We start from the raw sequence: 13,078 nt of genomic DNA on the forward strand, positions 1-13,078 counted from the left end.
GATGACTAAAAAATTTTTTTTTTTCCTTCCTCAGGGGAAGAAGTCAGGAATCCTCAGAAAGCTATACCTATTGGAATTGTGACTTCTCTGCTTGTCTGTTTTATGGCCTATTTTGGTGTTTCGGCAGCTTTGACTCTTATGATGCCATACTATCTTCTAGATGAGAAAAGTCCTCTTCCTGTAGCATTTGAATATGTTGGATGGGGTCCTGCAAAGTATCTTGTAGCAGTGGGGTCCCTCTGTGCATTGTCTACAAGGTAATGAAGAAAAAAGTATTAATTTATTGGTAAATAAGATAATTGAAAAATACAATATGTTTCAATGTATATCCACACTTCTTATAGTGAGAGTACATTTTCTTTAGAGTTAACATTTAATAAATATTATAAGCATGTTACTGAAATGAGTAATATGTATCATTATAAACTATCTATAGAAGTTGTGATTGAAAGTCATAATTATAAACAACCTGTTGGACACTATAACAACTGATGAAAACATCTATCAATAATTAACCAATGGAAAACTATAAATGTAATCTTAATATAAAGTGTGGTCAAGTATATTAGTTTAGTTAGAAGAGTTTACTAGATTATGAGATATATTAATAACTGTAGTACATGCATCTTCCCATAGGCTGTGTCTACACTGGTGCAATCTTGCGCCAAAGTGGCCGCTTTTGTGCAAAATCTTGCTGCCTGTCTACACTGGCTGTGTGTTCTTGCACAAGTAAACTGATGTTCTCCTGTATAAAATCAGGTCTTCTTGCGCAAGAACTATGATGCTCCCGCTCAGGAATAAGCCCTCTTGCGCAACTATTCTTGCAAAAGAGGCCAATGTAGACAGGCAACATTAATTTCTTGCACAAGAAAGCCCTATGGTTAAAATGGCCATCAGAGCTTTCTTGCACAAGAGAGCATCTACACTGGCATGGATGCTCTTGCGCAAAAGTACATCTCTTGCGCAAAAGCACATGCCAGTGTAGACGCTCTCTTCTGGAAGAGTTTTTGCACAAGAACTCTTCGTGAAAGAGTTCTTGTGCAAGAAGCTACCAGTGTAGACATAGGCATATATTATAGTCCATATGTAATGTGGCATAACAACCTATTTAGAAAAGAATAGTGCTTTTTGCTTACATTTAGGAACAGCCCTAATATTCTCCATTTCTGCTAACTGAGATCATATACAGTACTAAAGTGTTTAAAATGGCCTCAAGAAATGGGAGATGTATGGGTTCAACAGCTGGCTTTAAAAATGAAGCAGGCTTGCCTTATTTAAGAAGCAATGTTAATGTCACTGAAATAATCCATGGCTGTGTCTAGACTGGCAAGTTTTTCCGCAAAAGCTACTGCTTTTGCGGAAAAACTTGCCAGCTGTCTACACTGGCCGCTTTGAGTTTGCGCAAGAACACTGACGATCTAATGTAAGATTGTCAGTGTTCTTCCGCAAATACAATAACTCTCCCATTCGGGAAAAAGCCCTCTTGCGCAAATGCTTTTTGCAACAAAGAAAACTTTACATAAATAGTAAAAACATTGGCTATCTAATTTTAACTATTGATTTCTTAATTTTTCTTCTAAAGTTTTTCAAAGTTTTTAACATCTGAGTTGATTCTGAGAGAGGTAGTAGCTCACTTTATTTTTTTAATAAAAAAAAGTTTTACTTATAATTCCTTTACTTGGAGATTGACATGTTGGGAGTATTTTGGTGTAGTCTTAATATAAAGTTTGATCAAATATATTATTTTAGCTAGAAGAGTTGACTAGATTGTGACAGATGTTGGGAATATTGCTTTGATCTGAACATTTACTTATCACCATGCCTTGTCATTTGAGATAAAAATGTTAATAGAATTTATATATTTCCATTATGTACCAGAATGCACCCTGAAGATAGGAAAAAAGCAGAACTAATTTCCACAAAGACAATATAATACCAATATGTAAAGGTTTTGGTGGTATAAGCATAAAAATATTATTTATTCTTCAAATTCAGATTTCTTGGTTGTGATTCAGGAAACCATCTTTATTGGGGAAGGGCACTTAAGCACATGCTAACTTTAAGTAGGTGCTTATGTGATTTCCTGAATCAGCACAAAAAGCAGTTCATGTATGAATGATTAGTAGTGCTGCGCATACATTTACTTTTAATACGATGCTTCAAAAGCCATGCAAAAGTGGCTTAACTTTTGTGAAACATAAAAGGGGCACACCCAGTGAATGAATGTAAGTGATGTATTCAGATCTCTGTAGCAAGAAGGGTTTCCTGGCTCTATAGTAAAACCTCAGTTTCAACTGATTAAGAAGTGATATGGCTGTTGCAGAGGCTATACCATGTGGGTTTGTAATTTGTTTGTTTGGGTGGGGGGGTTTGTATTGTGGTTATTTCGGTGTGAAGAGGAAAAACATGATAATTTTTAAATATTTCAAATACAAAAGGAACTTTGAGCTATCAGTAGTTCAAAATACTTTTCAAATTCTACTAATATCAAGTTTTAAACAAATAGTTTACCTTCAGTCCCTAATTAAAACCAGAATAATAAGGAAGCTTGGTTGTAGGTGCTTGAATTGAAAAGAATAATAGAGTTATTATTTTGGGGGAAGGGATAGCTCAGTGGTTTGAGCATTGGCCTGCTAAACCCAGGGTTATGAGTTCAATCCTTGTGGAGGCCATTTGGGGCAAAAATTTGTCAGGGATGGTACTTGGTCCTGCTGTGAAGGCAGGGGGCTGGACTCAATGATCTTTCAAGGTCCCTTCCAGTTCTAGGAGATCAGCAATCTCCATTAATTTATTTATTATAATTTAGTTAGAATAAACCCTTTATTGCTTATTTTGAGTTAATACTGATTAACATTGTCATAAGGAGCTGCAGAAATGTATGAGGTGGTACAGCTTGTTTGATTCATTCTTGCTGACAGACAATAACACTTAGCTGCATAGCTAGTGTTACCAGAGCTATCCACTAATATCCCAAGAACTACAGTGCTAGAAAAAGTTATTTATCCATTTAGTTTTTTATTGTTTCCAGTGGAACAATTACATTACCAAAGAATAAAACTTCTGCCAGTTTAATATTTTTCCTATTGTAAATTTTGTTTTCAATGAAACATGCCATTAATTAGCATTGTTTCTCTTTTCTTTGGTATAACCTTGCATGAATTATGTTTTGCCATATTGCATGTGTTTGCTTTTTACTCAGTCTTCTTGGATCCATTTTCCCAATGCCACGTGTAATCTATGCTATGGCGGAAGATGGGTTGCTTTTCAAATGTCTAGCTCAAATCAATTCCAAAACGAAGACTCCAGTTATTGCTACTTTGTCATCGGGTGCTGTAGCAGGTGAGACTGAGAGCTGATTACTGTAGGGAAAGATGTTCTACTTCATATATTGCGTATGTGAAAATCAAATACTGTCAGGCAAGTTTTGGCTTACTTTTGACTGAAAGAATAAAATACGATTGTCTCAAGGTAAACTAACCTTTTTCCTACCACAGATTGTTTTTTCCTTTTGGTTGGTTGGTTAATCTCAAGTGCTTTGAAGCACAGTTTCAAAAGAACTTAACAAAACATAAAATAAGCTTTCCCTAGCTTTACATTTTAGTTGACTTTACTTGTAGAACTTTGTGCTTTTAATAATATGTATTTGAACTTTAAATTTTTCTGTTCTAGTCTTCTCGGCTCTATGTTCCCTCTGCCCCGAGTTCTGTTTGCCATGGCACGAGATGGTTTACTGTTTAGGTTTCTTGCCAAAGTGAGTAAGAGGCAGACACCAGTTGCTGCCACTTTGACAGCAGGGGTCATCTCTGGTAAGCTCTAAAAACATAGGTTTCTACAAACTCGGATTTGAACCTTGTATGCACGTGCATGGATGATAAGAAGGGCCTGCTTAACTTCTCATGCATGTAAGTTGGGAATAAAATTGCTGACTAATTGAAGGGCATAAGAATTCTAAATCATGGCAATCGTGGTGACGGTGATGTCCTTGATGTCAATGAACTTCCAGCTTTTTCTGCATTCTAAGTTTGGCTTCTCTTACATTACAGACAAAACAGTTATTTACTTTGGGGCATCCAGAATAAAACTTTCTTTATAACTCAGTCATTGGACTCTATTGTGTGGTCTGAGGCTTTGTTATAGGACATTTTAGTTCAAGATTAAAATATTTAATTGTTTAGAAATACTAATGGGGAATATTTTTTATTCTTGGATATAAAAAAATAAAATTCAGTAAGCCAGCTATAAAATGGTTTTAAAAAATAACATTTTATACAATCTTAGCCCATAAAGGGCACTAATCCATTTTGGTACATATGTTTTGCAAGGGTCATTGTGCATGTGTGTATGTACACATGCACAGAATGCATCCAAGCAATATTTCCAGAAGATGTTAGCATTTAGTATGCAAATTTCCACACTTCAAAGTGGACATATTAACTTTATTTTTTAACTCTTTCATTGTTGTCAAGATGTGTATCTTTTGTATTGCTTAATGTATCTGGAACACAAATTATATCCTACTGATTTCAATGGAATGTCACCTTTGCATGGAAAAGTGAGGGTAGGCTCGCTCAAAATGATAAAGACCAAAGGATTCAGATAAGCATAAACACGTATTTACTATTTATCATACTGTTGCATCTATAAGCCATGATCATGGTTGGGACCCTTTTGTTCTAACACAGGGGTGGGCAGTAAAAAACAGCAGCCTGCCAGGGTTAGTCCCCGAAGGGCTGCCACCATTGTATTTATCTGAGCCTCTGCAAGTATAGGGCAATCCCAGCGTGTTGTTGGCCATCAATGGCTGTTTGTGGCCAATGCGAGTGACGGGAAGTGACGCGAACCAGAACACTGCTTCCCACCGCTCCCAATGGCTGCAAATAGTGATCTGTGGCCAACGAGAGCTGCGATTGCCCAATACCTGCAGAGACTCAGGTAAACAGAAGTGGGGGACCAACAGGGACTAATCCTGGCAGATTGAATCCAATCCACAGGTTGGTATTTGCCCACCTCTGTTCTAGCAGTTTTACAAACATATAAGAAGCCATGGTCATTCCCTAAATAGTTCATAACCTAAACATTGACCTTAATTCATCTTTTTTGTATGTCATAATACAAATATATAATGCAGAATTACTCTTTATAAAGAGACAATCTGAATTTCCAGATTGCTTTTATGTTGTAACAGGTCTTTTTTCTGTAATATGATCAAAAGTGATTTTTTTTTAGTGATGCAGGGGAAGGAAAAATAATTTTGCAAGCTGCGTAAACTGATGAATGCAAATATGCAGTCTTGATTCCAGCAAGCACAAGTTTAGTAATTCAAAGCCAGTTCTGAGGGGTAATGGTATGGGTAGGTAGTTTATCTTAACAGAAAAAAGTTTTTTGATATAGCAGGTAACTTGTTTCCTGTTTTTAAGAAAACATGTATCTAGTATCTCGTAGCCTTAAATTATATTAAGCAAGTTTGCTAGGTCTGTTAAAACGAACACAGCATGAAAGTAATTTATATTCCTATTAAATCATAGCATGGATAATCTCACAGTTTTAAACAGTGTTAAGATTGGATTTTGATTTATGTTATTAAGTCAAAACTACTGTTGATACCAAACATAATTACATAAAATATAATATTACGTATAATAATTATGATGATGAAATTCTGCAGACAGTGAAATGGTGGGCTCATAGCCAATTATACTTAAACAAAGGCAGCAGGCTAATGAGAGGTATTTCCAGGATTTGTTATGCGGCATACCTCCCTGACTTATATTTGCACATTAAAGCAACAATGTGAGATGTGCATCTACAGTGAATTAACAAAGATAAATATTTGTCAGAGATGATCTAGATGATGGCTGGTCCTGCCATGAGTGTTGCGGACTGGACATGATGACCTCTTGAGGTCCCTTCCAGTTCTAGTATTCTGTGATTCTGTAATTATAGTTTACAACTATTTTGTTCTAGGTTTGGCTTCTCTTCTGATAAGTGAAGTTGAGCAAGTGTGGATTATATAAAAGATGTACAGTTGTTTGCAATTTTTAATCTACTGAGGAAAAAATCATCTACTAGAACTATATGTATTAAGTTTTTAAAATACAAAATATAAGCTTTTGTCCATTTTGCCAATATTTTTCTTCAAGCATATATTTTCTATTTTTAACACTGTGTAAAATGAGATTGTCTTTTTGTGGATACTTTGTGTGCTTTAAAGCTCAACATCCTGTAAACTCCGCATGAGCTTTTCATATCAAAGGGAAATATGGAGATTGCATTGGATAGTATAAATATATTTACTTACCTTGCCAAAATGAATGTATGTCCTACATTTAAGGTACTAACAATATTAAAAATGTACTACATTCTGCCTTGTCACTAATAGTGTAACCAGAAATTTGAGATATACTGTATAAATATTAATGTGGCTAAACTTCAAAAGCAGATTCTTTTTCAAAAGTGTATTGGCTGTAAAGTCATGCATCTTGTTGATCACAAATAAACCTATAAGTAAAAAGCTATATTTTAAATATAATAATATACTACAGTTAGCTAGAGTATGACAAAATTAATTTGTAATGTGCAGGAACACTTTCAAGACTGGAACGATTAAAATTAAATCTAATTCCTTTGTTTTCATTTACATACATATACACATTCAGCTGTTCCTTAGTTCTGCCTGTCAGGGTACGTCTAGACTACAGGGTTTTGTCGACAGAAGTTTTGTCGACAGATACTGTCGACAAAGCTTCTGTCGACAAAGAGCATCTACACTACATTCAGTTCTGTCGACAAAGCAAGCTGCTTTGTCGACATGGCAGTGTAGATGCAAGGACAGTTTACACGCAATAACGCTTTCTGTCGACAGAACTCTGTCGACAGAATGCGTTATGCCTCGTGAAATGAGGTTTACCAGCGTCGACAAAACTGCTGAGTTCTGTCGACGTTATGTCAACAGAACTCAGAGGTAGTGTGGACGCAGGTATAGTTTTGTCGACAAAAGTCCACTTTTGTCGACAAAACCCTGTAGTCTAGACATACCCTCAGAGAGGGTCTCTGAGCACTCTGGGCAGTGAAATTTGAGATGTCTTCTCACAGAATGCTTCATAATTTTTGTACATACCCTCCTGCTTACAAGACTAATGAATGTAAGGTGCTTCTGTGCTTATTAAGGAAATTACTTTCCTTGGTTAGTTATTAGCCCAGCAGATATTTTTGGTAATGCACTTTTATTTTGGGGAATTAATTTGCTCTGTTTTTCTTCATGATCAAGAAGACAGGTGTGAGTGTGTGTGTATTTAATGTATATAAAATCAAGAGGATGAGGAGGTGTATACACTATAGGTATATATATAGATATACACACACATTTATAATATAAAAAAATAAAATGCATAAGCATAAACACACAGGCTGTGTCTAGACTGGCAAGCTTTTCCGCAAAAGCAGCTGTCTACACTGGCCGCTTGAATTTCCGCAAAAGCACTGACTTCCTACTGTCTGAAATCAGTGCTTCTTGTGGAAATACTATGCTGCTCCCGTTCGGGCAAAAGTCCCTTTTGCGCAAAGCTTTTGTGCAAAAGGGCCAGTGTAGACAGCTCAGATTTGTTTTGCGCAAAAAAGCCCCGATCGCAAAAATGGCGATCGGGGCTTTTTTGTGCAAAAGCGCGTCTAGATTGGCACGGACCCGCTAAATTGAATGCTGAGGGCAGCCTCTGCCAGCATCTGGCTCTTCTCCTTCTGCAAGAAGTAAGGGAAGCCAACTGGAGCATGTACTCCCATTGGCCTCCCACTGCGTGGACGCTGCCATGGCTTGGATTAAGGTAAGATGACTCCTGCTACACTTTTTGTGTAGTTAGAGTTCTGTACCCTAAGCCGACCTGCCTGGTCTAATATAGACCAGGCCTAGGAGTCTTATATTTGAAAACAAAAGAAGTTCCCTAAAGTTAGTAGGCACCTAAATCTCTGCTTAGTACACAGATAAAGGTGACTTTCAGAAATTGCTGAGAAACCACAGTGAGAGTTATGGACAGCTCAGCATTACTGAAAACAGATCAACACCTGCATAGAGAGTTAAGTGTCCAATTCCAGGCAACCAAGTTTTAAAAAGTAGGTCTTGGCTTTGAAAATTCATTTTTATGCATGATCAGGGTTTTGCTTATGTTACTATTATATTACTATTATGTTACAACATCTGTACTTAGATTGTTGAGGCAGACTTCAAAATCTTAACCCTCAACATGTAACATTCATATAAATTCTGCATTTCTCCTTTCTTTTTCTTTTCTTTTAGCTATAATGGCATTTCTTTTTGACCTAAAGGCTCTGGTGGATATGATGTCTATTGGTACACTTCTTGCTTACTCACTCGTAGCAGCCTGTGTTCTCATCCTCAGGTGAGCAACACCCTTATTTTTTTTGTTTTGTTTTGCTGTATTTTATTTTTTCCTATGCAGAATACTTTTAAAATGCCATTTCTGTTTGTATAATGTTTGTTGTAGTTACATACATATTGTAAAATTAGATTCATTCATCTAAAATGTTAATCTGTGTGTTGTTTCTTACTGTAATGATTACCAGAAGTGGTGCCCTTTAAAAGTCCATTTACTTTATGAATAGGCACAGTGTAATGCCAGTGTGGCCATAGATGAAATCCAAAATCTTATTTGCAGTCTAGGAGGCGTTTACTTTCAGAAAAATAAGTGACAGGGTTTTTAACTCCAAATTGTATAGAAGAACCTCATGTCAAAACAATGATGCATTCAAAGCTAGACATATATTACTAATTTACAATGTAATTTATATTTACTCTCCTATATATGCAGCAAGCACAGTTAATTGTGGGGCTATATGTGAATAGTATAAATATTCTATTATGTTTCATGGGCCAAATGCTGACCTTCTAGTATTTTCATTTTGTGAATCAACAAGTTAGGAGAAGGTGCAGAGAAGAGCAATAAGAATGACTAACGGTCTAGAGAACATGACATATGAGGGAAGGCTGAAAGAATTGGGCTTGTTTAGTTTGGAAAGGAGAAGACTGAGGGTATGTCTACACTACAAAGTTAGTTCGAACTAACGGACGTTAGTTCGAACTAACTTTCCTAGGCACTACACTAGCGCTCCGTTAGTTCGAACTTAATTCGAACTAACAGAGCGCTTAGTTCGAACTAGGTAAACCTCATTTTACGAGGACTAACGCCTAGTTCGAACTAGCTAGTTCGAACTAAGGGCTGTGTAGCCCTTTAGTTCGAACTAGTGGGAGGCTAGCCCTCCCCAGGTTTCCCTGGTGGCCACTCTGGCCAACACCAGGGAAACTCTATGCCCCCCTCCCGGCCCCGGACCCCTTAAAGGGGCAAGCCTGCCAGCACCCAGCTAGCAGACCCTGCACCTGGCACGGCACAGAGCCACCCACCCGATGCCCCCCAGCCCACCCACTCTTGCTGGGACCAGGCTGGCGGCTCCCGGGAGCTTGCCCTGGACCGCAAGAGGCGGGCACCATCCTGGGCTAGTGCGGACATCGTGGACCTTGTCCACGATCTCCGCACTAGGCACAGGAAAGTGGCCGGCTAGGGCAGGAGAGCTGCCAGCCTGGCCACCCAGGAGCAGGTGTGCATGAAAATCAAGGGGGTCCACTGAGACCCCCGACCCTGAGCCCTGAGCTTACAATGGCCGTCCTGGGTCAGACCAAAGGTCCATCTAGTCCAGTAGCCTGTCTGCCGACAGCGGCCAACCCTAGGGACCCTGGAGGGGATGGACCGAAGACAGTGACCAAGCCATTTGGATCGTGCCATCCCTCTCCAGCCTTCCACAAACTTTGGGCAGGGACACCACTCCTACCCCCTGGCTAATACCACTCCATGGACCCAACCTCCATGACTTGATCTCACTTCCCTTTCAACTCTGTTCTAGTTGTAGCCTTCACAGCCTCCTGCAGCAAGGAGTTCCGCAGGTTAACTATTTGCTTTGGGAAGAAGAACAACTGTCTCTTACTAGTTTCAAGCCTGCTACCCATTCCTTTCCTTTGGTGTCCTCTAGTCCTTCTTTATGGGAACTCAGGAAGAACTTTTCTGAATGCACCCTCTCCAGCCAACCCCTGCTTTTAGAGACCTCTATCCTATCCCCCCTCCGTCTCCTCTTTTCTAAGCTGAACAGTCCCAGTCTCTGTAGCCTTTCTTCATCTGGGACCTGTTCCCAACCCCTGATCATGTTAGTTGCCCTCCCTTCTCCCAGCCTTTCTCTTCCCCTCTCCCACCTCCTTTTCCCAGTCTCCCCCAGTTTTGTTCAATAAAGACAGAGTCAATGTTGGAAGAAACGTTATCTTTATTTTGTACATCAATAAGAAGGGGGGCTAGGGAAGGGTAAGTGGAAGGAGGTGAGGGAGGAATGGGGTATGAGCCCCCGATGGGGACGACTGGGCTGGCTCTGCGGGCTTCTGGGGGTGGAAGCTCTCCTGCAGCCCCCCAATTGCCCCCTCTCCCCAGATGGCAGCCTGCGGCAAGTGCAGCTGGGCTGATGTCCGAGTGGTGTGATGTGCCCAGTGTGGGTACTCCGGGCACTCCAAGCCAGAACTTCTTTGCAAGCGGGGCACCCCTTAGAACTGTGTGTCCGGGGTGGGGGTCGGGACCCTTTAAGCGCAGCCCTCGGCTAGCCTGAGACAGCATCTCCATGCTCTAAGTCCTCCTTTTATGCCCTGCCGGCACTGCTTCCGGCCATCCTTAAGCCCTGTTCAGAGTCCACTCAATGTGGACTTGCTAGTTCGAATTAGCAAAATGCTAATTCGAACTAGTTTTTAGTTCTAGACGCGTTAGTTCGAATTAGCTTAGTTCGAATTAAGTAATTCGAACTAAGTTAGTTCGAACTAGCGCTGTAGTGTAGACGTACCCTGAGAGTGGACATGATAGCGGTTTTCAGGTCTCTAAAAGGGTGTCACAAGGAGGGAGAAAAATTGTTCTCCTTGGCCTCTGGTGATAGGACAAGAAGCACTGGGCTTAAACTGCAGCAAAGGAGGTTTAGGTTGGACATTAGGAAAAAGTTCCTAACTGTCAGGGTGGTTAACACTGGAATAAGTTGCCTAGGGAGGTTGTGGAATTTCCATCTCTAGAGATATTTAAGAGCAGGTTAGACAGACATCTATCAGGGATGGTCTAGACACTGCTTGGTCCTACAATGAGGGCAGGGGACTGGACTCAATGACCTCTCAAGGTCCCTTCCAGCTCTAGTATTCTATTCTATGATACTGCCTCATTCTCCCCAGTTCAACCTCTTCCCACAAGCCTTGCCCCCAACCCACCTTCTCCCTTGAGCCTGCCCCATCCTTGATCCTCCCCCTCCTACCCGGAGCATCCTGAACACCACAAAACAGATGTTCACCGCGGGAGGAAAGCACTGGGAGGGGGAGGAATTGAACAGCAAGGCCACCCATGGTGAGAGGCACTGAGGGGATAGGGGGAGCTTGGCTGTCAGTGGATGCTGAGAAAGTTCTATTTTTTCCTGAGTTACTCCAGCCCTGGAGCATCTACAGACTTTGCACCTGTGATTCTCAACCTTTTCCATTCTATGACTCCTTCAAGATTATCCTCCCAGTTACCAAAATGGAAAGGGAAGGGTGATTACAACTCCACTCCCCCACAACAACTGTCTGCAACCCCCAGGTTAAGAGTTTTCTACTGCATACAGTTTGTGTGTGTTTCTCTTGTTCCATTCAAATTGTGAAAGTCCAGGCTCTGGGAAACCAGGTTACCAGAATGTAATCTTTATTATTTTATGCGTGGTAGCACCCAACAGGCAGGTTGGAAGACAGGCGCCTTTGCAGAGAATTTGGACATTAAATAGACTACCTAGAAATAAAAGATAGAAGGGATGCCACACAAATTTCGTAAGATCAGATATATTTTATTGTGGCTGCTAGTGTAGAATGGAGTAATTGGAGTCTGCTGTGGTATTTTTAGCCATCCTTCTTCAGCCCCTACCACAAACACAACTTCTTACGTGTTACAGTCTTGTATATGTCTATTTATTTATGGATAGGTACCAACCCAATTTAGCCTATGAGCAACCAAAATATTCTCCAGAGAAAGAGGCTCTGACAGGATCAGAAAGGGAAACTACAATGACTGAATCTCAAATTAGTATGCTTCAAGGGCAGCGCTTCAGTCTTCAGACACTAATGAATCCATCCAGCTTGCCTACAGAGCAGTCTGCTACTACTGTTAGTTTTCTGGTGGGTCTATTAGGTAAGTGTTTATTTCCCTTCAGTTAAAAATAAGACAAAATAAAGACTTTTTTATTTTAATATCTGATCGTGTCTCAGAGCTGATCTTTACTAACAATGAGATTAAATTGAATGTTTATTTAAACAGGTTTGAAATATTCAACTTCCTTCCAATGTTTATTTCCTTTTTCACACAGCCTTTCTGGTGTGTGGGTTGAGTGTTCTGACCACATATGGGATTCATTTTATTGCTAATATGGAGCCTTGGAGCATTGGCCTTCTTGCTGTATTGGTAGTACTCTTCATAGTCATAGTTCTCACCATATGGAGGCAGCCCCAGAGCCAGCAGAAAGTGGCCTTTATGGTAAGTAACATAACATAAATAATGCAGACTTTACATTCGTTTTAATAAAACTGCTTGTGCATGTGGCAAGGTCTGTGCTTGCATTTTCAGACTGTCTGACCATTCCACTATTGTACCTCCACTGGTGATTGTGACAGTGCAAGTGCTAATGTAAACAGGTCATAGGCATTTTTACCACCCCATTGCCTACACCATCTCAGATCCACTTGCGTTTAATTTCTGGATGAAACGGCCTTACACAGAGACCATTATACCCCTTTCACACCGCAGTGCAGCATATACCGCACATTGGTGGTATTAGCCAGTCAATTGCCTAGTACCCAGATCCATCAGCTATTCCCTAACCTATTGGAGGAGCAGGGGCAAGTAGCACAGAGCCATTTCAGCCCTGAGGTTGGGATAGCAGTTCCAGAGGTGCTTCATTCCTACAGAAACTGTAATTTGGAGGGAAGAGTTCTTTCCTCCAGGCCTGGAGGAGCTGCTTAACACAAAACCCAGTTACTTGG

At 40.2% G+C, this 13,078-nt stretch overlaps 1 protein-coding gene across 9 annotated transcripts in view; it reads left to right on the top strand.

Annotated features, from left to right (window-relative positions):
- SLC7A2 (solute carrier family 7 member 2) overlaps nucleotides 1-13,078 on the top strand; it is a 109,439-nt gene that overhangs the window by 86,671 nt on the left and 9,690 nt on the right. For 8 of the 9 annotated variants that reach the window (XM_075931173.2, XM_075931179.2, XM_075931175.2 and 5 more), the window contains 5 exons: nucleotides 35-257; nucleotides 3,200-3,339; nucleotides 8,288-8,390; nucleotides 12,025-12,230; nucleotides 12,406-12,572. In XM_075931173.2, the coding sequence (XP_075787288.2) occupies nucleotides 35-257; nucleotides 3,200-3,339; nucleotides 8,288-8,390; nucleotides 12,025-12,230; nucleotides 12,406-12,572 (839 nt within the window). Of the gene's footprint in view, nucleotides 1-34; nucleotides 258-3,199; nucleotides 3,340-3,669; nucleotides 3,807-8,287; nucleotides 8,391-12,024; nucleotides 12,231-12,405; nucleotides 12,573-13,078 lie in introns of all 9 variants that reach the window. The other variant, XM_075931174.2, reaches the window with a different exon arrangement.

The sequence above is a fragment of the Pelodiscus sinensis genome, chromosome 4 (assembly GCF_052426305.1).
Source record: "Pelodiscus sinensis isolate ZL-2025 chromosome 4, ASM5242630v1, whole genome shotgun sequence".
NCBI classification, from domain to species: Eukaryota; Metazoa; Chordata; order Testudines; family Trionychidae; genus Pelodiscus; species Pelodiscus sinensis.